We start from the raw sequence: 25,859 nt of genomic DNA, 5'->3' as shown, positions 1-25,859 counted from the left end.
GTTTCTTCACTCTTCAGTGCAGAAGAATACCTCCTACGTTTGAGTGAGTTTGGGCCCTTTGGCAAAGGTGACGAAACCGGGAACCCATTGAATCTGGAGATGAGGACAGCCACACCCGAGAGACGCCGCAGCAGGGGGGGCGCCAACCTGGTGTCTGGCTGTACACGCGCTCCTAATACTGACGTTGGCATCTACAGAGAAACCCGTTGCCTCACGCTCCGTGAGCACCATTCTCTTGGAACATTATTTAAGATCCACTCTAAATACTCTGCCTGGGTGAGTCTTCCACAGAAGCCATTACGATGTAAACAGGAATCCTACATATAACGCACACATGTCATATGTAGATATCATCTACATGTTATCATGTGTCTAATACATGATTATAAACACTTGATGTATTACAAACCCAAACAGCTCCTTCTTCCAGACACCAACCGACAGGGGTGGGTGGGCCGTAGGGAGCGGGCAGTTTTCACTGAAGCCGCCCCTGGAGGGATGCCGGGCGGTCAGTGCCGTGCACCTGCTTTCCTGAAGGAACCATCTACCTGTTCTCCGGACGGTTCCGTGCTTCCTGTCCTCGAAGCCGTGAGACCTGAGGATGTGATCTAGGACCACAGTCCGTCTCCGTAAAAGAAGATTCAGGAGTCCGTGAGTCGCTTTTAATGACAAAAATAGAAAGGGGACCTTCTTAGAAGTAGTAAACAGTACAAAAAACAAGGAAACTACAATAAAGGCTGTATTTCACGAATTAGGAAAGTAAATTAGCACTTAAATGATGTGTTATTTAATTATATGTTTATAAAAATTTAGTAAAATTAAAAAATTGAAATTAATTTTCTTTCTGACATATTTCTCCTACTGATTTCTCAAATTAACACCTTTACTCAGCCCCTCCTTGAGAAAAAGGGGAAGTTAATGACCCAAATGCAGAAGAAACCCTTCTCTTCCAGAGAAGAATCCAAGTGGTGGGCTCTCAGGATTTTCTATTACATATTCTATGGACACACAATCTGGCTGTTAGCAATGGGAGCAGAGCGTGCTTCCGTGTGTGACTCAGAGAGACGCCCGAGCGGCACCCTGGCCCATCAGATCTAAGAAGAACGACCCGTCTCTGCAAACTAGTGATGTATTTTATTGGTATCACAACTATAGGCTCGTTATAAAATCACACAAAGTTGCAATATTTGCAGGAAAAAGTCATTTCTTAAGAAAATAATTTAACGTTCAGTGCTCAACAGAAGCACTTTCCTCGCGATGCTCTGGCGGTCCATGAATGCGGGGTCCACGGAGGCCACCTTTGCTGCTAGGAAGGCGTGAATGCAGTGCAGGACAGCCGTCAGGTCCGGGAATTCAAGTTCCTGCAAGAAAAAATAAAATGAAATGCTGTAAATCTTAGAAAAGCACGTTACAGAACATTTAACAGATTTGCTTTTTGAGCTCCAAGAAAGCCAGGTACAAACATGCATGAAATAAGGAAGGTTTAGGGTGGGAGGCAGAGTGTGATCAACACGACCACAGACACAAAGATACTGCTTCTGCTCGGACAGTCCGACAGGCCAGCCTGTTTCCTCACGTCTCACAGAGGTAATGCTCCCGCCTTCCATTTGGGCCCTGACTCCATCTGTGCGGGGTCGGGGGTCACATGACCTCAGTCTTGTCCTACTGACACTGGCCGGTCGGCGCCCTGGTGACGCTGTGATACGGATTTCATGCCAAAGATGGTCTTCCCTCTCTCCGCAAACCCCACGCAGGTCCCCACTACGTCCAGAGCAGGTCGGCATGGACCCGCAGCTGATGCAGGCGTGAGTACACCGTCTCAGGGTGCCGCGGGTCATCAGCGTCCTAACGCTTCTGAGGGTGAACACGAAGCTTCTCCAGCTGTCACCCCGCTCTACCCATGGGGCAGGAGCTTTACACATCTTGTTCTGAGTTTTCTCTTCTACTTTGGCATAATAAAATTCCAAAATAATCGAAAACATCAAAATTCCTTTTAAGAGAACTGCTACCTAATTAACACCTTAACTAAATTTTGTCAAAACCGTCTTGTGCTCTCAACTGTTGAGGCGATATCAGAAGGAAAGTTCCAACAATGCGAGGACAGCAAGGACAGCAAGCTGGCTCGTCTAGTCCCAGATGTGCTCCTTTCCCCACCTGTAAAGGCAGGATCTCTGATATTTTAATTTGGGGGCGGGACCTCCGGGGCACGAGGGAGCAGTCGTCCCCCCCGCCCCCCCGGGTAAGGACATCCTTCCCCACCACCCATCTTAGCTTTTCTGAGCTGCTCCTCTTTGTGATTCAAGATCTGACATCTCAAAAATGACTTCACGCTTCCCTTAAACGTGACGTCCACCTCGGTCCCCTCCTGGGACTGTGTATGCCTGTGCCTTCCTTCGGGAAGCTGCTCCTTTCATGGGATGGGGCCAGGATGCAGGTGGACAGCCAGTGTCCTGGGGAGGCCGACATGGGCCTGGGGAGCGGGAGCAGGGTCTCCACGCGGGTGCGTCCGGGTGCGGGAACGGCGGACCTGCCAGCACGTGGAGAGGGTCAGCAGGAAGGTGCAGCTGGCACAGAGGACTCCTGCTCATGGAGGGGTGCACCAGGGACCCTCGCGACCTGCGTGACCCCGGCCCGTGCTCCCAGCCAGCCCGACTCCAGCTATAGGAACCACAGGAGCCCCGTTACTGCTTTCCACTTTGAATTAAGTTCCTCTTTTGCATGCGAGTGAATCTTAACCTTGACAGCTACGGGACTGATTGATTATTGACCGATCACTGTTTATTTTCACTTTGAGTAATGAGTAACGTTCAAGAAACTGAGGTGCATTCTCCTTTGAAAGTGTCCTAATATTCACACGGTTACTGCAGAATTACCTTACCCAGCGGCCCTGCCGTCCCTGGCAGAATCCAGGAGCTGCCCAAACCCCGTGCCGAACTTCAACGCTAGCTGACCCCCTAGTGATGCCCACACCGAGACTCCACTCAAATCCCTTAGTCATGGTGACTTATTCCTGGAGGAAAGGAAAGCCAAGTTACATGATACAAGAACATGAGGTTCTTGCAAAGTTCACACATACTTAATTCAATTTATGTGTTTCCAAGTCATAATTACTGAGCTTCTGGAAGGGACATTTTGAAAAAAGAGCTATAATGTCCACATCATTTATGCTTCAGGATCTTGCAAATTGGAAATTGCTTCTCAGGTTCCCCACAGACTTACCAATAGGAGCACCTGGACCGGAACAAGGAGCCAACACCACCAGCCCGAAGGCCAAATCCAAACCTGACGTCCATGGTTTCTGATCCCACATGTTGAAGCCACACACAAAATCTCCAAAAGAGTCAGGGACAAAGTGAAATCACACCACTGAACTCCACACAAAACCTCAGTCCATGGTGTTGAAATCCAGGCGATTTGATTTAAAGCCTCAATTCTGACTTTTCCAGATGCTGAGTGAGGCTCCCTGTGAACAACTCACACAACAGGGGCGATTCAGGCCGAGACCAAGGTGTCTGTGGCGCGCTGGCTTCCTAGCCATGTGTCACCGCAAGGCTCTCTGGACGACACGTCTGCAGCTAGACCTGGGCGGCCCTGCTGACTTCTGACCGCACGCCCACCGGGCAGCCGAGGCCCGACACGGAGAGCCCCCACGCGGGGGAGAGTGACGTGGGAGAGTGATGGAATCCACAGAGCCGCGCTTCCCTGAAGGGCCTGATGGTGACAGGCGCCGTGAAGTAGGAGTTCTCTGTTCACGGTTCGGAGACAGATCAAAGAAGGTGCAGGTTACTGGGGGCTTTGCACGGCCCCACCGACTCAATCGTGTTGTCTCTGAGTGTGATGCCGGCGGCTTTGTCCCTCAGACTGGTCTGACTCTGTGAAGACAGGGCGTCTTGGAGGCCCGTTCGGCTGATGAACGGATAAAGGACATATGGCCCATCCGTACAGGGGGGCGCCATCCTGCCTTACGAAGGAAGGGATCCCGCAGGGACGAGCTTTGAGGACACTGTGCCGGTGGAGCGAGCCAGTCTCAGGAGGACACGCTCTGCATGATCCCCGCACGAAGCACTGAGATTCCCGGGCATGGACACAGAGGGAGTGCGCCCCCCGCACGCCGTCTCCCCGACAACCACACCAGCGCTCGGGGCTTAAGGGATCCTGAAGGCACACCGTCGTCTGGAAGAAGGAGGCGCTTCTCCGCGCCGTGTGCTCACCCTCGAAACCCGCAGCCTCCCGCGTGTTCTCTTCTCATGCACGGTCCAGTCAATCCCGTTTACAGCCCGCAGCTGCGCCAGGTGGAGACAGTGCGCCTTACAGACCAGAGGGCTGAGGGCCAGAGCGCCGGCCGCTCGCGCCTGGGACAGACACGCCTGCCTTCCACCCTAGGTCCGCCCGCTGCGCCCGGCCCTTTCCTCTGCGGCGTGTTTGTCCTAATGACCTAGATTTTTATAAAATGTTTTTAAGTATTTCATGGTGGCCGAAATAATGACTTGGAATTTGAGTCATAGCTTGCATGATTATCAACTTTTGAGTGTTTTAAGACCTAGAACTTTTCTGTAATGAGGTAAAACTTTTAGGAAGCCATGAGGATCTATACTGGGCTCCTCAAACCATGAATCATGAGGTCACCCAGACCTGAGAAAACATTTCTTCTTCCTCAGTCCGCGCTCCGGGTCTGCGCCATCGCTCACAAGACGACACTTCCCATCAGCGTACCGACATTGAAATCCCCCGTGTGTCCTCAGTAAATCTTCTCCGCTAGAAATCACATCTCCATCCACAGCCCATCGTGGTGCACAAAGTGCCTGGCATTTGTCAGAAAGTGTCTGAGCCGACGGACAATTTTCTGATGAGCGGCGGTGAGCCGCAGGTGCCGGTTTGCCTAACTGCTCCCCAGGGGACTCTGCGGGTGCGGGAGCCGCAGATGGAGCATGAACCAGGGAGACGGGGAACGGCGCTTCCGGGGACAAAGATCAGGACCTGCGCAAGGACAAGACTGGGGTGGTGACGGCCGGCAGGAGGGACGGTGACAGACACCACAGAACTCCTAGTGAGCGGTCAACCGGCAGAGTGTGGGAAAACCAAAATCCCAAACGCCCAGAGGAGCAGGTTATGGTTGGAAAGAGGGAGTCTCCCTGAGGTCCTGCTTCCCCGGGACGGCAGGGCCCCAGCAGGGGACAATCCAGCCTGTCCGCCCTCCGGTAAGAAGGAAACCTGTTCAAAGTGCCCTCCTGACACCCGCGGCTCGCGGCCCAATCCCGTGTGGAGTTTGCCAGGCCCCCTGCGCCCTCTCTGTCCAGTGAAGGTCACTCACTTGGCTTCCGATCTGATTTCCTTGAAGAAAGTGCTCATCCACGACCTCTGCGCGCCCCTGTGACTCACTTCTCCTGCTGCTGCGTCTCCAGGCCGTGAAACCTCCTCGCTCCGTTCTCTGGCTCACATTTAAACCACTTCCCCCTTCAGCAGACGAGGCAGTTATAACGTCATAAATCTTATTTATATGGAAGCTCAGCGGTATTATCTCGCCAGGATGTTAAAAAGTCTGACTTCCCCAAACAGCTCTGACGATCGCTTCTGCCTGCGTCCTCTCCCCAGAGACACCGATCTTAAAGCCGGGTGCCTGCTAGTCCAGGGCCGTCTGCACAAAGTGCAGCCTGGAGAGATCGCCCGCACCGTGGGGAGGCTGCCAGGGCACGAGGGGCACCCGGGCCTTTTCTCTGCTCCGTTCCCCGGCCGGCCGGCCCACCACTCCCTCCTTCTGGGCAGCTTGCTCTGGGTGTGGACAAGGGCCACGGTCACTGCCCCCATCACCAGGTCACCGAGAAACCCTGTGCAACTCGCCCACCCCTTCTCATGGAGGAAACGCCTCTGCCTCTGGTGTTCGCCTGCCCGACATCAGGGTCAACTGGCTGCCACGCGGTTTTGTCCTTTCTGGAAATCAGGACGTGCAGGCCCGGTCTTCAGACCACTGACTGGAGCACCCGGGGCAGCCTTTTTTGCTCCCCGTTCCATGTGGCCAAGTTTCCACAACAAGCCCAGAAAAGGCACCGTGAATGGAGATCCGTGTCTGAGGTGGGGCTGCCGAGGCCTGACTCTCGTTCCACATCCCGTTGTCTGGGACCCTCAGCAAGTCACGAGCGCGAACCGGCGCTTCCCGCGACCGCGGCATTTACACCTGGGCCGCGGTGAGGAAGCTGCAGGTGTGCACGGGGAGACTGTGTGCTTCCACCTGTCGGAGGCACTGCGTGGCTCCGGCGGCCGCGGGTGATGCCCCCAGCGAGGCAGCTTGGCGCACGGACGTTAGTTTAAGGTGGTTTCCATCTGACTACACAGCAGCGGCCACCACTCTTAAAGAAGGCCTGCGCTTCCTGAGGGCGGCCACGTTCAGGGTCGGGGAGAGGAGCTGGAGCTCCAGCCCCGCGAGGTCCCCAGGGGACCGAGTCCACACGGACGGGGGCGAGGGCCCGACAGTGTCCTCTGAAGGCTCAGAGGAGGGACGGGTCAGCGGTGTGTGCCACGCTGAATGACACTGTGTTTCAGGGAGAACCCATGGGTGTAGGCCATCCTTCTCAAAACCACATTTGTCCCAGTTAAATTACATTCCTGCTAACTGAGCAGACGCGTGGCCATCCGCGCACTCCTGAGTCTGTGGGCTCCGTTCGGACACGTCCTCACACACCTGGAAGCCACGCGACCACTGTGGCCTCTACCCGGGCCCCGCCGGCCATCCCGACCTTTGCCCTCAAGCCCCATCCCTAGCCAGGGTGGATTCCTGTGGGCCCCTGCCCCTCCTGCGCAGACGCCCTCTCATTCCTTCCTTTCCTGCTGGCACAGGTCTGCGCGTGGGGACGGCAACTAACAACCCTGTCCACACCGCTGACGACGTAGCACCAGAAATAAACTAATCCCTCTCATGACAGAAAGCCGTCCGTGCCTCAGCAGGGGCCTCACAGGGAGCCCCGGGGCGGAAGGAGGTGAACCCCAACCTGATCCAGCTGGGATGCCGCATTCAGAGGATGGTGTGTGGCCTTCAGCGGATTCCGGCCCCGTGCACTGAGAATTCTCTGACGTATTCCAGAGCACTTCTGTCCGAACTCACACATCCTCATCCCTGTCTGTGTGCCGGGGTCTGTCCGGCATCCACCCCACCTGCCTTGCACACAGCAGGCCCCCAGAGAAGGACAGGGTGGAGGAGGAAGTCCCTGTGCGAGGCGCGGGGTCTGCCTCTGCAACACTGTCATTCCCCTCCTGCCCTGAGCAGCGGGCCTGCGGTCAGAGGGAGACAACACTGTCCTCCGTTGCGCTGGGACGGCTGGGCCGTGCCCGGGATGGGGAGAGGAGGCTCCGGTTCTCGTAGCCGGTGGTGTGGAGATGTCCACCTCCCCGTAGGCCACGGTGCCTTGACGGTCAGGACCGTGGGGTCCACGCTGCCTTTGTTGCCGGCGGCAGATGGCGGGGTGTCACAGGAACTGGGCTCCGGGGGCACCGGGCTCTGCCCACTGCCTGCACCACCTGCCACACACGTCTGGGTGCGACGTACCTGTCCAGGTGTCGACAGCATGTCTGAGTGCGCGACCTGCTGGCGGCGAAGCAGGAACCTGTAAGAAGTCCATCCTTCAGCCCAGGGGCTCAGGCAAGTGCGGCCAGATTAAATTCTGTCCCCAAGTAACGGCTCCTTGTCAAATGAGATGGAAGCGCAAAGTCTGAGCTTGAAGGCAAATTGGTTTCACCTTGTTTATTTTTTACACTAAGGCCTCACAAAGGAAGTGTCTGGAAATGCAGAAGGCAGCTGAGGTTTCCCGCCCTGTGACGGGCGGCCCGCACCTCCCCAGCTGTGCTCGCAGCACGTCAGATGCCATGGCTGCTTAGAAATCCACGCAGACTCCTGGGAAGAGGGAAGCCAGCAGCGGTCACTGAACACGCCCGTGGGCCGCAGTGCTGTCGTCCCTGTGATTCTGGGCAGCTCTCGCTAGGCAGGCGGCCTGCAGCTCTGCTCAGGTTGAAGCCCTCGAACCGCCGTCTGGACAAGCGCACAACCAGCTGCGCACCGTTCACGCAGCCTTGCAGGCTCAGTCGAGAACGGGGTCCCTGGGGGCCGCCGCACCCGAGCTGCCGTGAACCACCACACTCGGTTGTCTGGCAGCAAGAAAACGGATATGCTGGATTCACCAAAATTAAAAACTTCTGGCCATCGGGACATTTTCAAGGGAATAAAGTAAAGACAGCCTACAGACTGGGAGAAAATATTTGCAAATCGTATTTCTAATAAGGGGGTTAACACCGAGACCATACAGAGATGGAACTCCTTACACTCAACCACAGAGACAAACAACCTTCTTAAAAAGTGGGAAGAGACTTGAACTGACATTTCTCCAGAGATGATACACAAATGGCCAATAGCCACGTGAAAACAAGCTGCACACCACTAATCACCAGGGAAATCCATCTACGAGCGTGGCTGCAATCTTCAACAAGAGGAAAATGACCAGTCGGCGGGGATGGTAGGCCTGGGAACGCTCCCGGGGTGCAAGTGGGAAGCCGGGTGAGCAGCCCAGGACCCCGCAGTCCCACTCCTGGGGACACGCCCAGGACCACTGAGCACACACTTGTGCACCTGTGCCCGCGGCGGCCAGAAGGTGGAGCCACCCACGAGCTCGTGGACGGGCGAGAGGTGAGTCCAAGGACGGAGCACTGTGCAGCCTGAACAGAGTGAAGTGCGACAAGTGTGTCACAGGGATGAACACTGGACAGCGCGCGTCGGACCCACTTGGGCGTGGTGCCCGGACAGACGCGTCCTCGGGGTCGGGACGTGGACTCAGGGCTGGGGGGAGGGAGGATGGGAAGGGCTGGGGATGGCAGTGGGGGTGCCAGCACTTGATGCCAAGGTTCTTAATACCACCGAGCCGTGCACTGGAAAGTAGTTAAAATGGAAATTTTATGCTGTATATATTTTACCACAGTTTTTAAACATGAAGGAAAGAAACCCAAGGGGGTCATCCATGAGGCCAGCCTGGCCACGCGTACCCTTCATTCCATTGCACAGAAGCCGGGGGATGCGGGCATGCCATGAAGCGCCCAGGCCTCAGTTTCCCCATCTGTGCAGCTGTGATGAGAGTGGCAGGGAGAAGGTGAGGCTGTCTGACCGCGGTCACAGCGATAAATCACAAAAAAACCCCGAGTTATTGCTTCTCTTGTGAAGTTTGGTTAAAGAAGGCATATTTACATCTATTTCTTTACCCACATCTTTGAATTGAAATATCATCTTTTAATTACAAAACTGATATTATTTCGATGTCCAGAATAGAGAGCCTAACAGAGACGGTCTATCAAAAAAAATAAAAGAGACAGTCACAAGAATATGATTTGGCCGACAGGGTGATAAAAACTATGACCGTAATTACCGGGAAGAAAAATAAAACCACCCGGCTCCCCGAGGCCCCCCCATAGCAAGCGTGTTGGCTGCATTTGCAGCTCACAGGGTCAAACCCGCGCCTGGGGCCGCTCCCCATGGCAGCCTTCACCACACCCGCCCAAAATCTTCCCCGGGAAATAGTCCGCAAAATAAAATCACACACAAGCAAAGACCCCTGAAATCCTGGGATAGCGGGTTACTGAATCTGCTCGGACAGAAACTGAGCATGTCTAACACGGCTTCTAAACGTCCCGTAAATTCCAAAGTGTGTCTCGGTATGCGTCTGGGTTTTCTATAACTCTCCTGGGAAAATGAAGTTCCCCCATAGGACCTGAGGCTCATTTTCAGTTCGTCTGAAAGCTGAGTGGTTAGACATCAGGTAAGTAGACTTTTCTCCTGAAGGACCCGGGCACGTATGGACCTTGGCCCGGACAGGCCACTGTTCTAAAGCCCTTTCTCTCCCACCTGTGAATGCCCAAGCCCAGCGGTCCGAGAGGGGAACGAGTCCGACCCATCCACAGGCCAGCCCTGAGGCTTATCTCCCGGGCCGACGGCACTAACGAATGTCTCCAAGCCCCTGACAGCCTGAGGCCCGAGACCTGACGTCTGCTTGAGCAGCTGCGGGGCAGGTGCGAGGCTCGGAGAACCAGCAGGTGCACCCAGGGAACCCCCTCTACTGGGTGGCCTCGAAAACAACGTGTACGAGGGGCGCCTGGCTGGCTCCATCAGCGGAACAAGTGACTCTCAAGCTCAGGGTCGTGAGTTCAAGCCCCGTGTTGGGTGTAGAGCGTACTTAATAAAAAAGAAAAGAAGAAGAACGTGCACAACAACGCTTTCCAAGGAACAGCTACCTGCAGGGAGCATCTGAACGTGGGCCGCATGGACACCAGAGGGTGGTGGGGAGACAACAGGCAGATGGACCAGGCTTCCCAGCACCAGGAGCCCACGTTTAGTGTTGTTCCAGCCATTGGAGTGGCACATCCGCAGTCCTATCCCGGCTCTGAGTCCCATCCCATCACGTCACCGTGGTGGAATCCTAACCGAGAGGAGAAAATCCATTCAACAGAAGGTCATTAAGAAATAGTAACTCAGCTTCTCGGGGACGTGTGCCTTCTTTCACGGCAGGATTGTGTCTTACGGGTTTCATCTCTGTCCCTGGTTCTGAACGTCTCCTTCACCCCACGTCCCAACACTAGCAGAGGCCCTGGACACAGCCGACGCTGGACGGTGTCTTCCCAGTGAAAGTCTACAGGAAGGCGACAACCTCACAGGCAGAGGAGTTGACTCGAAATCAGGCCGAGGCCAGCAGATGAGAAGCTGCAAGGCCGCTGGGGGTGGCTTCGTGGGGACCAGGCAGGGTCCTGTTGGCCTTCGATCTGGAAACAGGTGGAACCGTGGCTGGCACGCCCGTGTGCCCCGTGCTGGGGAGTGGGAGTTTCACGGAACGCAAAGGGAGCCTTGGCGGTTGCTGGGCTAGCTGCCTGTGCTCTACGGGCGGGCTGGCCTTAGTCTTTCTCCTGAAAATGGGGACATGATGACTTCCCAGCCAGAAGGAGGCCAGGCTGAGCTAGAGACCCACATGCTATTAACTGAGCTGCGGCGGCCACATGGCGGGGCGCTGAGGGTGTTCCATGCTGAAGCTTCCGGCACCTGTGCACAGGGTTCCAGTGAGTGGGCCGCGGACTCACGGACCTCACGGAGCCTCCCCGACGGCTGGGCCGCACGAAGTGAGAGCCGGCCGGCACATGACTACCATCTCCGCCCTGGGAACCTCCTCTCCTCGGTGCTGGTAACTCAAGGACAAGGCTTGTGCTCAGAGTCGGTTCCATGGCGTCTGTTAGTGTGAACACTGTAGTTCTGTGCCTTCAGCCACACGGGCTCCAAACCAAGACAAAGACGTCACCTAGAGCTCCAAAGTCCAACGTGGCTACTTCATTTCTGGGATTAGCCACTTAGGAGCCTGGTACAGGAGCAGAGAGAGAGACAGAGATGCTGAATGGCAGAGAGACAGAGACACAGAGAGACAGAGACATAGAGACAGAGAGAGCGAGACAGAGACACACAGAGACAAAGACACAGAGAGACAGAGACACACAGAGAGAGACAGAAAAGGAGACAGAGAGATAGAGACAGAGACAGAGAGACAGGGGGAGCGCGCTAGCCCTGTTGTTGTTCCAGCTCCATGAGAACGGGTTAGGAGACAACCCCACAGACACTCTGGAAGGGGCCACGCTCGCAGGCACCGCTCCTGCTCACACCCACTGTCACGTGGAACGCCCAGTGGCCCACCCGCGTGTCTCCACGTGGTGGCGCTGCCTCGCTGTGCCCCCCTCCCTGCACCACCTGCTTCCCAACTCCTCCAGGTCGGCCGCATCGATGACGAGTGCCGTGGTACCAACGCTCTCGGCCACAGAAGCTCAGCAGCCTCGCTTCAGGCTCAGAAACACAACTTCCTTTACTCGCCCGAGCGCTCGGACGTTTCACATACAAGCGTGCGCCCCCGCCCAGGCTCCGAAGCCCTGTCAGCACGCTGGGCCGACTCCCTGAGAGCCGAGCAGCAGGTGTTGGTGGAGTTTACCTGCTCGGTCACTTGCGGGTGACAATCACACTCCACTGCTCCTCCCGGAGACACACTCATCCTTCATTAACAGCGCGCTGCCTTCAACAAGCACGACCGGCTTCCTGCACGCGCACAGGCGATCACCCACACGTAGCATCGAAAGTCTCGGACTTTAAAGGCAATTGGAACAATTTCCTCCTTGGAAACTGATAAAAATTTTTGTGCGTGTATCTAATTTGCTCTTTCTTTGTTCATTAATCTATTCGTTTAAACACGCTTGTTAAATGCTGAAGTCAAAAAGCTAAAATCAAGCTGCCCTTCGGTGGCTCGGTCTGTTGGGAGAAGTGAAATCCTAGAGAAGCATGCACGATGCCCACACGGCTCCCGGAGCTAGGTTGGGGGACATAGGAGCTGGGGGCGCTGGGAAGGGCACTGCTGCCCCGAGGCTCAGTCCTTCTGGTCCACAGTTCATGGCAGCAACACGCGGCCAACACGCGGAACAGGAGGAAAGCAGATCCTTCGCTTCACAATTCCTTTAGGAGAAAGAGATGAGAAGAAGAACACCAAATATTTTCTTTAAAAACTGCTGCACCCCCTGCCCTGCAGCCACGGGAAGCGGCCTGGAGTCAGCGCCAATCTCTGCACACGTCCCAGGCTCGTGAGTGGTGTCCTGGGGCCTCCGAGCCCCTCAGATTCCGGGGACCCTGCGTTCTCACAACGCACTCATCACCGAGGCACTGCTCGGGCCAGACAGTCCAGAGAGTTTTCAATAAATATTAGGAGGAAAATCGTTCCACGGTTATCACTCCTTGAACCAGGAAATGCAGGTAACAGGAACACCGTCTTCTCTGAGGCAATAACCCGTTCCTGAGTGACATACCACGCCCACCCAGTACCTGCAAAAGCTGGGGTTCCCCACTCAGACGTCCGTCCCGAGGGCTGTTTGTTTAAACGGAGCCTCAAACCTGAGGGTTCTCACGGGGTCCAGAGTCCCCTTCTGTCTTTTCCAATTTTCCTGTCCCTCACAAGCTGTAGTACACGTGGATGTCGGCTCAAGGTGGCTTCTGGAAACAGCCGTTGTGTGCCCGGTTCTGCTCCTGGAGGCCCACCACATACACGTTCTCTCCTCGGCCGGGGAGCGCGGCCAGCTCTTGTCATTTGCATCACCACCTGCCCAGACCCCGCAAGGCCCTGCCAGGGCTCCAGGCAGCATGCCCACCGGCACCTCACTGCACCTCTGTCTGTCTGTGTATAGCTGGGTTCTTGTAGTCCCAACTGTACTTTTTTTATAGAGACATCACAGCAAACTATTTAAGCTTCAAGCCCTTCAAATCTTGTGTCCATCCCTGTGGCCCCACAACTTTCTAGGGCTCTGTCTTCACCAATTGAAAACAGAACCGGTCCAGTCTACAAATGCCACAAGGAAATTAAGATGTTTCAAACACATGCCCCAAATTCACATACTGTATCTCTCACACTGTCCAGTTTAGATTACCCAGGTCCCACTCTTCTCATGAATACAGATCACCAAAAGTTCACTAAACCTTAAAAAAATCAAAATAAATGCCTTTCAACCTAGTGAAACCTGTGTTGCCTGTCAAAAGGACCCTCTGATATCACAGAAGGTGCTGGATATTCCCAAAGCATGCGCCCTGGGTCAGCAGGTGCCCTGCCGGAAGCTGCTAGAATACCCACAAGCATGAAACCCTTCAGACCCACTGCGAACTGACTTCCAAAGTGTCGCCCATGCTCCCAAAGGATGCACTGGAATAAGAGGTTTGCAGGATTTTAGCAGGAAACCTGTTACCAGCTCCTCCAAAGGCCAATCAAGTACCAACCAGGTTACCCGTGGTCGCCGTGTTAATGCAGAGAAAATGCCAAATACAGAATCATCTCAAGTCTCCCCACTCCCTCCCACGCTGCTGGTGGCGGGTCTCCCCTGGACTCCGTGTGCCCCCCTCACCGCCGTGTCCTGCATCCGGACGAGGTCTGCTGTCTCACCTGCTGCCCCATCACCCCCCCTCATGACCTAAGTGCCCTGAGAGCATTTACGTTCAGGCTTTGATTTTATCCATTCCCCAAAAGTAAGAATATCAACAGTTTCTGTATAATTGCAGTTGTGCTTAAAAAGTAGATATGGCAGGTGCCTGGTGGCTCAGTCGGTGAAGCGTCTGCCTTCGGCTCAGGTCATGATCTCAGGGTCCTGGGATCGAGCCCCTCATGGGGCTCCCTGCTCTGCAGGGAGTCTGCTTCTCCTGCTCTCCCCACTCTTGCTCTCTCAAATAAATAAAAATCTTTTAAAAAAACATAGATACGGAACATTATTTCATTACACTCAATAAAAAGATGTTAAAAACTGACATCTGGCTATAACCACGTCCTCTGTGATGTGTCTTCTGATTTCATCGTAACAATGCAGGAAAGAGTTGGATCTGTTTACAAACCGTACGTGTTCGTGGGTCTCACACGTTTGGTTTTTTCTTTCTTTTTTTAGTGCCCTGGATTTATCCTTTGATTTGTCTTTAGTTATATTAAAACTGGGTTGTTGACAACACGTGTACATAAAACACGGAAAAAATCCTTTGTTGGCAGTAAAACAGCTCAGTGCCATGAACTTGTAAGTTGTGCCTGAGCTCCTTTCGTTAACGGCAGTTTGGTCTCAGTATTACAGACAACACATCAGCTGAATTGTGCATAATGCAGTTTGTAAAACTCTTCCTTTCAATTCTGGCTTCTCATGTGTCTTTTTTTTTTTTTTTTTAAAGATTTTATTTATTTGAGAGAGAGGGAGAGAGAAAGAGCATGAGAGGAGAGAGGGTCAGAGGGAGAAGCAGACTCCCTGCTGAGCAGGGAGCCTGATTTGGGACTTGATCCTGGGACTCCGAGATCATGACCTGAGCTGAAGGCAGTCACTTAACCAACTGAGCCACCCAGGCACCCTCATGTGTCTTCTTGTTGTTTTTTGGGTTTTGTTTTTGTTTTTGAGAGAGAGAGAAAGGGAGAGAGAGAATGTGTGCGGGGGGTGAGGGGCAGAGAGAAAGAATCTCAGACTCCGTGCGTCCACACAGGGCTTGATCTCACCCCTGAGATCATGACCTGAGATGAAACCAGGAGTCAGATGCTTAACTGACTGAGCCACCCAGATGCCCCATCTCATGTATTTTTAAATATCGATCTCCTGTTAACGTTTGGTAATGAACTTGTGATTTTTAGTAGAATCAATTAATATGTTTCAGTGATCCTGGTCTTAGGCTGTAAGCATCTCTATAGGAGACAGACTACCGGCTCTTCTGATGTCCCGGCCATCTGAGCTCTGAGGTGGGTCGTCCGCATGCAGGGGGAACAAAAACATGATCTGACCATTAGGTCTTACTCCACATGTGGCTGGCAGCAGCGTAAACCAGGTTCCCTACCTTCACCTCTATCTGTTTGGTGTCCAGATGCTGGAACAGCAGCTTCACTCGAGTGTTTCCGTCATCTGAAGATCCCTTAAGCTGAGAAAATTTAAATCTCCAGAGCACATTCTGCAAAAGAATGAAATTATGATTTAGAAATAGCTCACTTACGTCATTAATATCTATTCATATATTAAATACTCCATTTTTAAAAATGCAGACATCTGCTTCATTTTTTTTATCTACCCTGAGCATGTGATAAGAGCGTCCACCTTCCCCTTCTTCAGTCTGTGTGAAGTGACCTCCTCAGACTGCCCGCATCCTCTCTGTCCCTGCACTGGGCTCCAGGTGTCCCATAGTCCCGGACCCCGACCCGGCAGCACGCTTCCCGCCACCCCACCCACCCTCCCTGGCTTTCTCCTTCCTGTACGCGGCTACCAGCATCATATGATCACTGCTCCTTCTTCTGCTCGCAAGACTTTTTATTTATTTATTTATTTATTTATTTATTTATTTATTTTAAATTTTATTATGTTATGTTAGTCACCATACAATACATCATTGGTTTTTGATGTAGTGTTCCACGATCCATTGTTTTCATATTACACCCAGTGCTCCATGCAATACGTGCCCTCCTTAATACCCATCACCAGGCTAACCAACCCCCCCCCCAAAACCCTGTTTGTTTCTCAGAGTCCATAGTCTCTCATGGTTCATCTCTTCCTCCAATTCTGTTAAAATCCACTAGGAGGCCCACTTCTTGCTATAGAGCATGAGACTTGGTCCCCGGTGCAGACAGAAGGGAAACTTCATTCCCACTGACGGCCCCACCTGGGGCTCGTCCAAATCACCCCACGTCGGTTTCTCCTGCACCAAAGCTGAGAAAGGCAGTGATCACATCTTCGTACCGCTGCAAAAATAATGGGCTGTTTACTAAGGTACTTCAGAGATGAAATGTGCTTCATAAATTCTCACTGTTTAATAAAAAAGAAAGTCTGCAGCAAATAAAGACTTAGTGGTTTCTACAAAAGTTAGTCTGTGCTTACAGACGCTTCATGAGAAACGTCTTCATCTCCCAGAAGAATCCAGTGCAAGCTGCAGTTTCTAGTATATAAAAGTGCTTGTTTTTAAAGAGTGAACCATCTTTCTCTAAGCGTCACAAACGGCAAAGAGGCAGTGACAGTGGGGGGGGGGGATTCAAAGGCACTTTTGCCCTGGCAACCCCTGACCCCTCACCCCCACTGACCTCAGGGTCTTGTACTTCTTTCTTTTTTTTGAATCCAGGCTCCGTGTTTCAGGGCAAAGTGTCCAAACAAGCTCCATAAGGTGCTGGGACTCCGGAACTCCATCAGGGTCTCAGGGAACAATATCCGGGTCTTTCCTTTCAGGATGAGGAAGGTGGGTCTACACCAGCCTCAGCGGGGTTGGGTGTTCTCACTCCCAGCCGGAGGGCCTCCTCATGTTGGAATTAGGAGGTTCTGCCCAGAACTCACACTGCAGGCGCCGCTTCCTCGGAAGCAGCCCCTGGCCCACTGCCATCAGCCACCAAGCAAAAACCACAGCACAGTTAACCAGAAGGTGCACTGAGGACGGTGAGCAGAGCGCTGGCCAAGCTGCCTGGCTCCCAGGGCTCCTGTGCCTGCCGGCGTGCCCGCCTCTGAGACTCAGACAGAATGGCCCAAATCTTGTCTGCCTTGGACGTTAACACTCCCCCGCTTTCACGCGGGAACCTGTCATCAAGGGAAGCCAGGGGCATCCTGGGCATCATGGTTTTGCCAAATTCCTTGGCAAAGCCCAGACGGCTCTGTGATGAACAACAGAACCACATGTGGTTCAAATCTGATTATGAGGAAGAGCCTAATAGTGGTCGACCCTCATCAGGATAACACTTAGGAATTACCTCAAAAATTAACATCTCACGTGGTGTCAGCTGTTGAGATATTACAGACAAAAGACCTCCGCGAAAGCGCCGCTGCTGATCCTCACAACGGAGTCCTGCAAGTTTATTACTGTTACCTTCCAGCACATTCTCTCCACACTGACCCTGTCCTGAACCTGTCTTGCTTTCAAAGGAACACTGCCTTTGGAGAGCACACACCCACAGTTCACTGGTGTTCAGTTATGTCCGATTTTCTCCCACAGCCGCACTTCATCAGGGACGAGGGCGCTTTCATCAGCCACTGTGCAGGGAGCCGGGTGCAGGGCTGTCAGACTGACCGTGGGCGCACCCGCACCACACCCACAAGCAATTCTGCAGGACAAGATGGTGGGGCGGGGGAGCAGGAGGTGGGGGGCAGGAGGTGGGGGGGTTGGGGGCCGGGGGGCAGGAGGTGGGGGGGTTGGGAGGCCGGGGGGGCGGGAGGCGGCTCCAGTGCAGTGGAACTTCCTCTGCTGGTGGGCTCTTTCCGAGTCACTTCCAACTCCTTCTGAAATCTTTCTTGTACCTAAAACAGAACTTTTCCTGAAGAAACCGAACATGCTATTTCCGTGAAGGATGCCGTGTCTGCACATGTCACCTGAAAGAGGTACCAGGCCAGTAGCTGAGTTTTGGGATTGTAAGCTCTTCTGCAAAACACGTGTGGGCTCCCCAGGTGGGATCATAATGGCTGTCCGCCTGGACCTCAAGTGCTGCCCCCACCCCACACACAGGCGGAAGACGCATCTGGACACAGGGTGAGGTGGGAGGGAATCCTGGGTTTCCGGTCTCGATCTTGGAAGACGAAAGCATTTGCTGAGGTTGTAGTGATTCAACAACAGTCCCCCAGTCAAGCGCATGTTACAGGAAACACCCTGCTAGGTCGTGGGTGGTGACCGTCATGGCTCGAGTCCTTCCTGACACACCTGCCTTGTTAACTACTGACAATGAAAGCAGGGCCCCCAGGGGCCGGGTGGACAGCCCTGTGTTGGGTTCGCGGTGCCTGTGGCATCGCTCATCCTGCATGGCCACGCGGTGGGGCTCTTCCTGCCAGTCAGGCCAGACCCAAACTGACATTTCCTCTCCGACAAGAAAGTCATTCCTTTCCAGTTTTTTCAAATCTAATCTTTCTGTTCTTCCTTGTGGGATTATTGGGTTCCAGCCCAGCGGGGAATCAGGCGAGAGGACTTCCACAAGGACCACCATGCATCACCCTCAACGGAGACGTGTTACTTCTCTGCTGTGTGGAATGTCTCATCGGCAAGAAGACATTCTGGAATGCAAGCTCACGTTACAGACAAGGTCACTTCCCAACACGACCCCAGGCAGAAAGCAAATTGGGGAAAGTTCACTCTGGTCCTAGATCTCAAGCGACACTTGATGGCTCGTCTGTGGGCTGTCTCGCTTCTCTGCTGCCCGATGGCCCACAATCTGTTCCCTGCTTCTTGCTGATGTCCTCTCCGGCTTCCGATCTGGTACACCAGAAATGGGACGTCGGTTACCACCAAACCAGAGGGATCAAGAGCGAACAGTCATGGCCGCCCAGCGGGCCTCCGAGTGAGCTGGGCATGTGCAGGAACCCGTGGCTTCTGCGCAGAGACCCATGTCAGCCCCAGCAAGAAGGCGGGATGCATGCGCACAGAGAGGTCTGGTTTATTCTGGCTTAAATGGTTTGAAGATAATTTGTCTAGAAATTTAAATATATTGGACAACACGGTTCCCATTTGTTTTGTAAGAGCAGGAAAAATGTGCACAGCCAAGCATGTTTGCTTCCCGGTGATGGCAGGTCTCGCGTTTCACTCCCTTCCCATGGTGCAGAGGAACAGCTGATGTGAGCGGTTCACGTGTGGAGACAACCATTCACCTTTCCTCTGGCAAACACAGAAGTGGGGAGCTAAGGAATCTGACCACACGTTTACTTCTGAGGCTCATGTCCATGCGGGTGCCCAGCATTCAAACTGAGACCCCTACCAAAACCTCGTCTTTGTTCTTATGAACATTTGGTGAATAATACCGCCACCACATTGTGGGGCTACTTCTGACCCAGAAGTAACTCAAAATGGTCTGATCTAAAGCATATTATAGCATGGAAATATGAACTATCTTGTGAATATAGGCGTGGTCAATCTCAATCTAAATGTTTCTAAGGCCAAAAAAATCTATGTGATTTTTCCCTAATAACTTATATTAACGACATATTGAGAAAACACCATTTTCATAATTATTCACAATTATTCATATCAATCTAGAAATAATGGAAAACCTATGTATACTGAATTTACAAATGTTATCGTACATTAAAAGAATAAAGATGTGTCAAATGGAGAAGAGTTCTAAGTATTTCATAGATTTACAACCCACTGGTATACTCTTCACAGTTAAGCCGCAAAAGCTTTTTTTTTGAAAATTAATTCAAATATTGTAAATTTAAAAATTTAAAAAAGGCATACACAAAACAAGGCTCTAGAACAATTTTCTTTTTATGTTGTCACATGTTCTTTAAAATTTCCAGTTACTGTCTTAAATCACGACAAATACATAAGTATTAGGCCAAAACTTCTTACAATCAAGAAGTAAACAAAAGGAAAATGTGAAGACTTCACTTTCACGGGGAATAGGTCGGGAGAAGGCCCTAGGTCTGATCTCAGGCTCAGATGACCGAAAAGACTTCACCGGAACATTATGAAAACTGGACTTGAAGACCGTGAACTTGACGTTAAGTGGCTGAAAGGACCAGGCGGGGAAGGTGGCAGGTTCCCCCAAAGGCAGAGCTGAGTGCTCCTGGGGCTCCTGCAGGGCCAGGGAGGGAGGGAGGGGTTTCTCCAGGCCCCGACCCCTCCCCCAGGCACACAGCTCATGGAGCTGGGGGGCTCCTGGAAGGCTGGCTCCAGCACACGGAGGGCAGGGTGGTGGAGGGACGCCCTGCTGTGTTCAGGAGAGCGAGGTGATCAAGGGTCCTCGATAAACAGCCAGTGACGGTAAAAGCTTAGTCTAGTTCTGCAGCTCGTTGTCAGGACGTTTCAAGCAGCTCAGCTGCTCGCTGCACTAAGGATCGTATTCTAGCTCTCTGAACTTGTATTTGATTGATTTTAGGGCCAGCCAGGGAGATGCTGGGTGCACAGGTAGGAAGGGCCCCTCAAGGGCCACACCTGCCCCACCGCGCGGGCGTGAAATACAGCAGGGACACGGAGGGGTGTGACAAGAAGGGAGTGATGCCCTGGAGAGGGACACGGAGCAGCCGAGGAAGAGGAAGTTCACGGGATAAACAGAAGCAAGAATGTGCTGCTGAGGAGCCTGTGGGTACCAGAGCTCAGCTACTTCACTCCGTCTCCACTCCCCGGGAAGCTGCCCTTCAGCCCTGATCGGAGTGCGTGAAAGGCTAGGGGCCTGATCAGGGTTTGGTGTCGAGAGGTTCTTTCTCATCTGCTATGAGTCAGATCTTCCCGTGACACCATCCAGGGTTCCTTCGTTCACTGAGTGGCCCTGTGGTCCTGTGAACGGAAGGCACCTCTTAGGATCTCACAGCCATGCGCACCCCTGGATGGCCCTTGTGAGGGTGGAGGAGACACGGGGCTCTCGCATCACATAGAGCAGGAACATCGGGGATGGGGGGGAGGCTCCACCAGGGCCACCAGAAGGACACAGTGAGCTCTGTCAGCTCGCGGGGCACCTGGCGCTGTGCAAGCCTTGACCCTGGGAACCAGCCCTGCCGGGTGTGGACAGCCCACCCCAGGCGGGCCGGCCCAGACACATGCGCTGGGCGGCACTCGGCTCCTGGGATGGACAGAGAGCTGGTGGGCTCCCTCCAGATCGGCCTTGTCCCCCCAGGCCCCAGACGACACCGCCACATGCAGCCAGAGAGGGGGTACGCAGGTCCTCGTGGGGGGCGGTCCGGATGGCTTGTAACCTGCTCTTCACTTGACATCTGGAAAATCTCGGTTAGATTTGGTGAAACGCAGATTTTCTTGGAACACCAAGCTCTATGTCAGGCCTAATAGTTGAGAGACGGTGTAGAAGCTGCTTCCTTGTGCCTGGATGGCTGCTGCTTCGCTCATCGCAGAGGCTGGTGCCGTAGGTGACGCAGACCTCAGGCCCAGCAGCACGGCCAGCGGCGCCCGGAGCCCGTCCGGCAGGACCTGTGCTGCGTCAGGGACCATGCCCTCTCCGTGGCCTCGATGCTGACAGAGCACACGGATCCTTCCCAGTGTTCAATGTGCCTGCAAATGGGCCCCGCTGTCGTTCTAAACACTAGGTAGAGGGGCGCCCGGGTGGCACAGTTGGTTAAGTGTCTGACTCTTGGTTTCAGCTCAGGTCGTGATCTCAAGGTCATGGGATTGAGCCCTGCATCAGGCTCCACACTCAGCATGGAGTCTGCTTGAGATTCTCTCTCCCTCTGCCCCTCCCTCCTCCCTCTCCCCCTTCCCTGAAAAGTAAATAAACAAATAAACAAACACTAGGTAAAGCCCTACTGTGAAACCTCCTACCCTTTTCCTGGGAGGGAATAAAGTAAGAGCGCAGTGAGTTTTCTAGTGGAGAATTCTGTTAAGGAGGCAGCCCCTCCTCAGAACGGAGCTCCCGGCTCTGCACCTTGTTGCTGGCCATTCCGTGCACGGCAGGGCACTTACAGTGTCTGTGATCTCCCCCCGACTAGATGCCAGCAGAAACACCCCTTCAAATGCCCCCAGGGGCAAACTCGCCCCCGCGGGAGCCACTGTCTAGAAGAATGGGGAAGACATGGGCCAGACCTCTGAAAAGCTAGGGTGCGATTTCACAGGGGATCCCGAGTTGGCTGCGATGATTAACTCGTAGAAGAGAGTATCCAAAGGTTTTACAGGGAGGTCTGGAAATAAACACTGGTGAGACTGCCACTTGAGATGCGGTGTCCCCAGCTCCTTGCCGACCCACGGCCGGGCACAGGCTAAGCCAGCGGGCTCTGCGCCCCTGCCGTGTGACGCACCTGTCCTGCCCACGCGTCCCCATCCTGCATTCTGAACGAGCCCCATGGGATGACATACTATGGGCTGCGGTGAACGCTCGGGCTCACAGAGATGCTGGTGGAAATGGTGGTCACCTGTGCGGTAAGGGGAAGTCAACCACAGCTGAGCACCTGATGAGACCTGCCGGGAACGGCTGCCGTTCTCTCACCAAGATGCTCAGGTTTGAGGCCAGGCAGTAGATAACATTTCTTTCCAAAGTGTTCCTTCGGGCTGGAGGTCTTTCCCTTGAGCAGGACCCAGGAGACCCTCCCCGTGCCGGCGCGGACGGTGGTGGCCGGCACCGCTGTGCACACAGCAAACTGGCTGGGCTGGTGGCATCCCGTCCGCTCCACTGAAATGTAACAGTGCGCGTCCCTGGGCACCGCGCCGTGCCTGCTGGGCAGCTTACCTTTGTCTTACTGTCAGAACAGGTGAATCCCAACGCGAAATCCACCGTGAAACACAGCGTCTCTCCTTGCCAGCTACACGTGTATGTTCTGGACTAGAAAAGAGCATTCATTTTGAGAAAACATTCTTTAGCAAGAGTTCAACATTAACCAGGTGGTTGCAGTATCCCCCCACGATCAGAAACCAAGTTTTTAAAAGTCCTGACGTTTTGCATACGGGCAGTGCTTTCTGGGATTTTGTCTACAGGCAAACATCTCGAACCACGCAGGAGCTGGACGTGGGGCCTGCGCACCACTCTCACCACAAACAAGCAAACAGGGCCCAGCAAGTCCTCAGTCAGCAAAGCGGTTTGGAAACACCGGGATTCCTAGTTCTGCTTGCTAATGCGTTTGGAAGGACCTGGGGCGTGAGGCGCTCACTCTCCTCTCCTTGTTCAGGGCCCACTGGACTGAAGGCCAGGGCCGCAGGCCTGCTCCCCGGGAACCTGGACGTGCTTTGGGGAAAAAGATTCTGAAGAGCAGCAACACCAAAACCAAAGCACAGACCCCCGCAGGGGAGAGGCTGTGGCCGCGTGGCTCCTGTATCACCCCCCTGGCAGGTTTGGGTGAGGTCACCTCTGCCATCAAACTCAATATGAACGCCCCGTCTGCTGGGCGTGAGCGCACGGATGCTCAGGGCCGGCTTTCTCTCCTGGGCGGGTGGCCGCACACACACACAGCCCCAGGCACACAGCTCCATGCATCCAGCCACGTGGGACAGAAGCACCACAATGCCGAGACCAGGGCTAATATCTGCACGGCACTCTCAACAGAAGGAACAAACACAGGAAGAGGAACATTAAGATCTTGGGAAGCATTACTTTTCACAACCTGTGTGACGAGGCTGCAGGTAAAACCTCCCAGCCTCAGTGCAGAGGGGAGCTGAAGGCGGCGCTCGGGCCTCACCGCAGTGGGCAGTGTCTTCCATCCCGTCAAATCGGGGGACTTCCGTCAGGATGCCTTCCGGACTTTTCAGCCCCCCTCCTCCTCCTCTAGGGTTCCACCTCAGCACACAGGTCAGCTCCCTTCAGCCTCGCAGGCCGGCCATGTCCAGCCTGCGGTGACTGCTCCGTCCTCCGTTCCCAGGTCCAGCTCAGCTGCTGAGCCTTTTCTTTGTTATGGTGACCTTCATCTCAAACTGTGTGACTTATCTCCTCGTGTGGCTTCAGATCTCCCCGCTGAGGCTTTTCTGTCTTCTCATCAGTTTCCAAGGTTTGTGCTTTACTTCCTTTCTGAAGCACATCGATCACCGCTGCTTGAACACGGTTGTCAGATATTCTAACGCCCAACATCTTCGTGCTGGAAGCTATTGTCTTTTCACTCAGTTTGAGATCTTCCCGGTTTACTAAAGTCTGGATATTTTTGTATTATGAGATCCTTGAGCTCATTTAAGTCGTTCTACCTGAATATCTCTGGCTCATCTTCCATAGGGGAGGGGCTGTCCAGGGACCGCCAGGGCAGGCAGAAGTTGAGGTCCCCCTCTTGGTGTTGGACCCTTACTGCTGATGGACGGGACGAGAGTTCCAGCCCCATGAGGTGGTCCATGCTTCTGCTCCCTGACATCACCTGGCGGGCGGGGGGGGGGGGGGCGGCTATCGTTCCTGCCTGGCGGGGCAGAGGCATTTGCTGAGGGTGGGGTGGGTCCGTGGGGACGTCTGCGTGTTTGGCTGGCGTCGATCACTTACTGTGTAAAATGTTTCTGTCCCACCAGGCTGCCCTTCCTGGTCCTGGGCTGCAGGGAGCAGGCCATGGTGGGTTTTGGGGTCTGCACCTGTTGGTATTTCTGGATGGCCCCTTCTTCTGTGCCAAGTCTAGGACACACACGGGAAAGAACACGCAGGCCCTCTGCACCATACGGTCCTCGCGCCCTGAGGCCACTCACTGGCCCTCCCGAGTCACTAATTCTTTTAAAAAGGTTGTTGAGTTAGTGGCCACCACCTTATTCATTAATTTAATAAACTAACACTTAAAAATTACCTTGTTTACTACTGAGATTCCCCCCCAGGGCTCTGCGGGATGCGGTGCTGTTAGATCTGTATTTGGAGCAGATGTATGCTGGAGCCAGGCAGGGTGTGGACAGCGTGTGGACAGTGGGAGGCTTTCTGTCACCGCTCATGGCCAGAAGCACAGCCCACGTGGGGCGGTGGCACGGTGGGCGCCGTGGGCCCCTTGCAGAAGGCTGAGGCTCACACCTGTTCAGGCTGTGCAGACCACGGGCCCTAGTCCCTCCTGCGTCTCAGGTGAGGCTGTGCAAAGCCCGGCTATGTTCCCAGCGAGCCTGCGCCGGGCACCGGGCACATGTGGGGGATGAGTCCACGTGCACCTGGTCACCCTGGCTGGGAGGCTGGGGAGGCCATGCTGTTTAAGAAACAATCTTTAGAGGGAAATCGAGGCAGGCGTTGACGTGGACAGCACAGCTGTGGGTCTGAGCTGCCTTGGACCACGTAGCTTGTGGCCCCATTTGTGAGTGTGCCCGAAACCACAGGGTCTGTGGGGCGCTAGGATGGCATGACCGAGGCCTAATGCCTTTTACTCCACCTGTAAACACCACGGCCACAAACTCAATGTGCCACAGCCACGGAAAAATCAAGCTAATAAAGACCAAATAGCTCCTCACAGGAGAGTAGGCTGAACTAAATTAGGCTGTCATAAATACGGTGTCAAATAGCGCATTCAAGTTCATTTTCAAGTGTGTTAAAAAATTCACACTCTGGTACCATTAATCAAAGGCATGGAAATTAGCCTCCGAGATATTCTAGAGAGCGCGCAGCCAGGGCGTAAGCGAAGGGGAGAGCGAATGAGAAAGTGGAGGAAGGGATTCTGTTCCTCAGCATGATGAGAAGCGACTGCATGTGAGGCCGAGAACAGGTGTCTGCAGGTGCAGGAGTCCCGCGGGAGGAGGCACTTCTGACCACGGGGACAGACGGACGGCGCCCTCGGGACGAGGGGAGAGGCCCGCAGGAAGGGTCTGGTCGGCAGGTGACAGAGGGACTCGGGCCGGGACTCCCGGTCCTGTGGAGATGCAGAGCTGTGTCCTCCATGTGACTGACGACCCGCGACCACGGCGTGGCCTTACACGCACCCTGAGTGAGCAGTGACAGCCTTCACCTGCCCTGCACCACGTACCACGCGACATCCTCAAACAACTCTGGGGAACC

General features: G+C 54.0%; 1 protein-coding gene across 5 annotated transcripts in view; it reads right to left on the bottom strand.

The window, feature by feature from the left end:
• The window catches only part of SNTG2 (syntrophin gamma 2), a 218,882-nt gene that overhangs the window by 7,384 nt on the left and 185,639 nt on the right, over window positions 1–25,859 (bottom strand). For 4 of the 5 annotated variants that reach the window (XM_078055883.1, XM_078055885.1, XM_036081595.2 and 1 more), the window contains 3 exons: window positions 22,665–22,757; window positions 15,383–15,493; window positions 549–1,361 (listed from right to left, as the gene is read on the bottom strand). In XM_078055883.1, the coding sequence (XP_077912009.1) occupies window positions 1,221–1,361; window positions 15,383–15,493; window positions 22,665–22,757 (345 nt within the window). In that variant the 3' untranslated portion in view covers window positions 549–1,220. Of the gene's footprint in view, window positions 1–548; window positions 1,362–10,994; window positions 11,370–15,382; window positions 15,494–22,664; window positions 22,758–25,859 lie in introns of those variants that run through there. The other variant, XM_078055884.1, reaches the window with a different exon arrangement.

The sequence above is a fragment of the Halichoerus grypus genome, chromosome 10 (assembly GCF_964656455.1).
Source record: "Halichoerus grypus chromosome 10, mHalGry1.hap1.1, whole genome shotgun sequence".
Classification (NCBI taxonomy): Eukaryota; Metazoa; Chordata; class Mammalia; order Carnivora; family Phocidae; genus Halichoerus; species Halichoerus grypus.
Note: the sequence above shows the minus strand (reverse complement) of the source record. Positions and strands in the feature narration are given on the sequence as shown.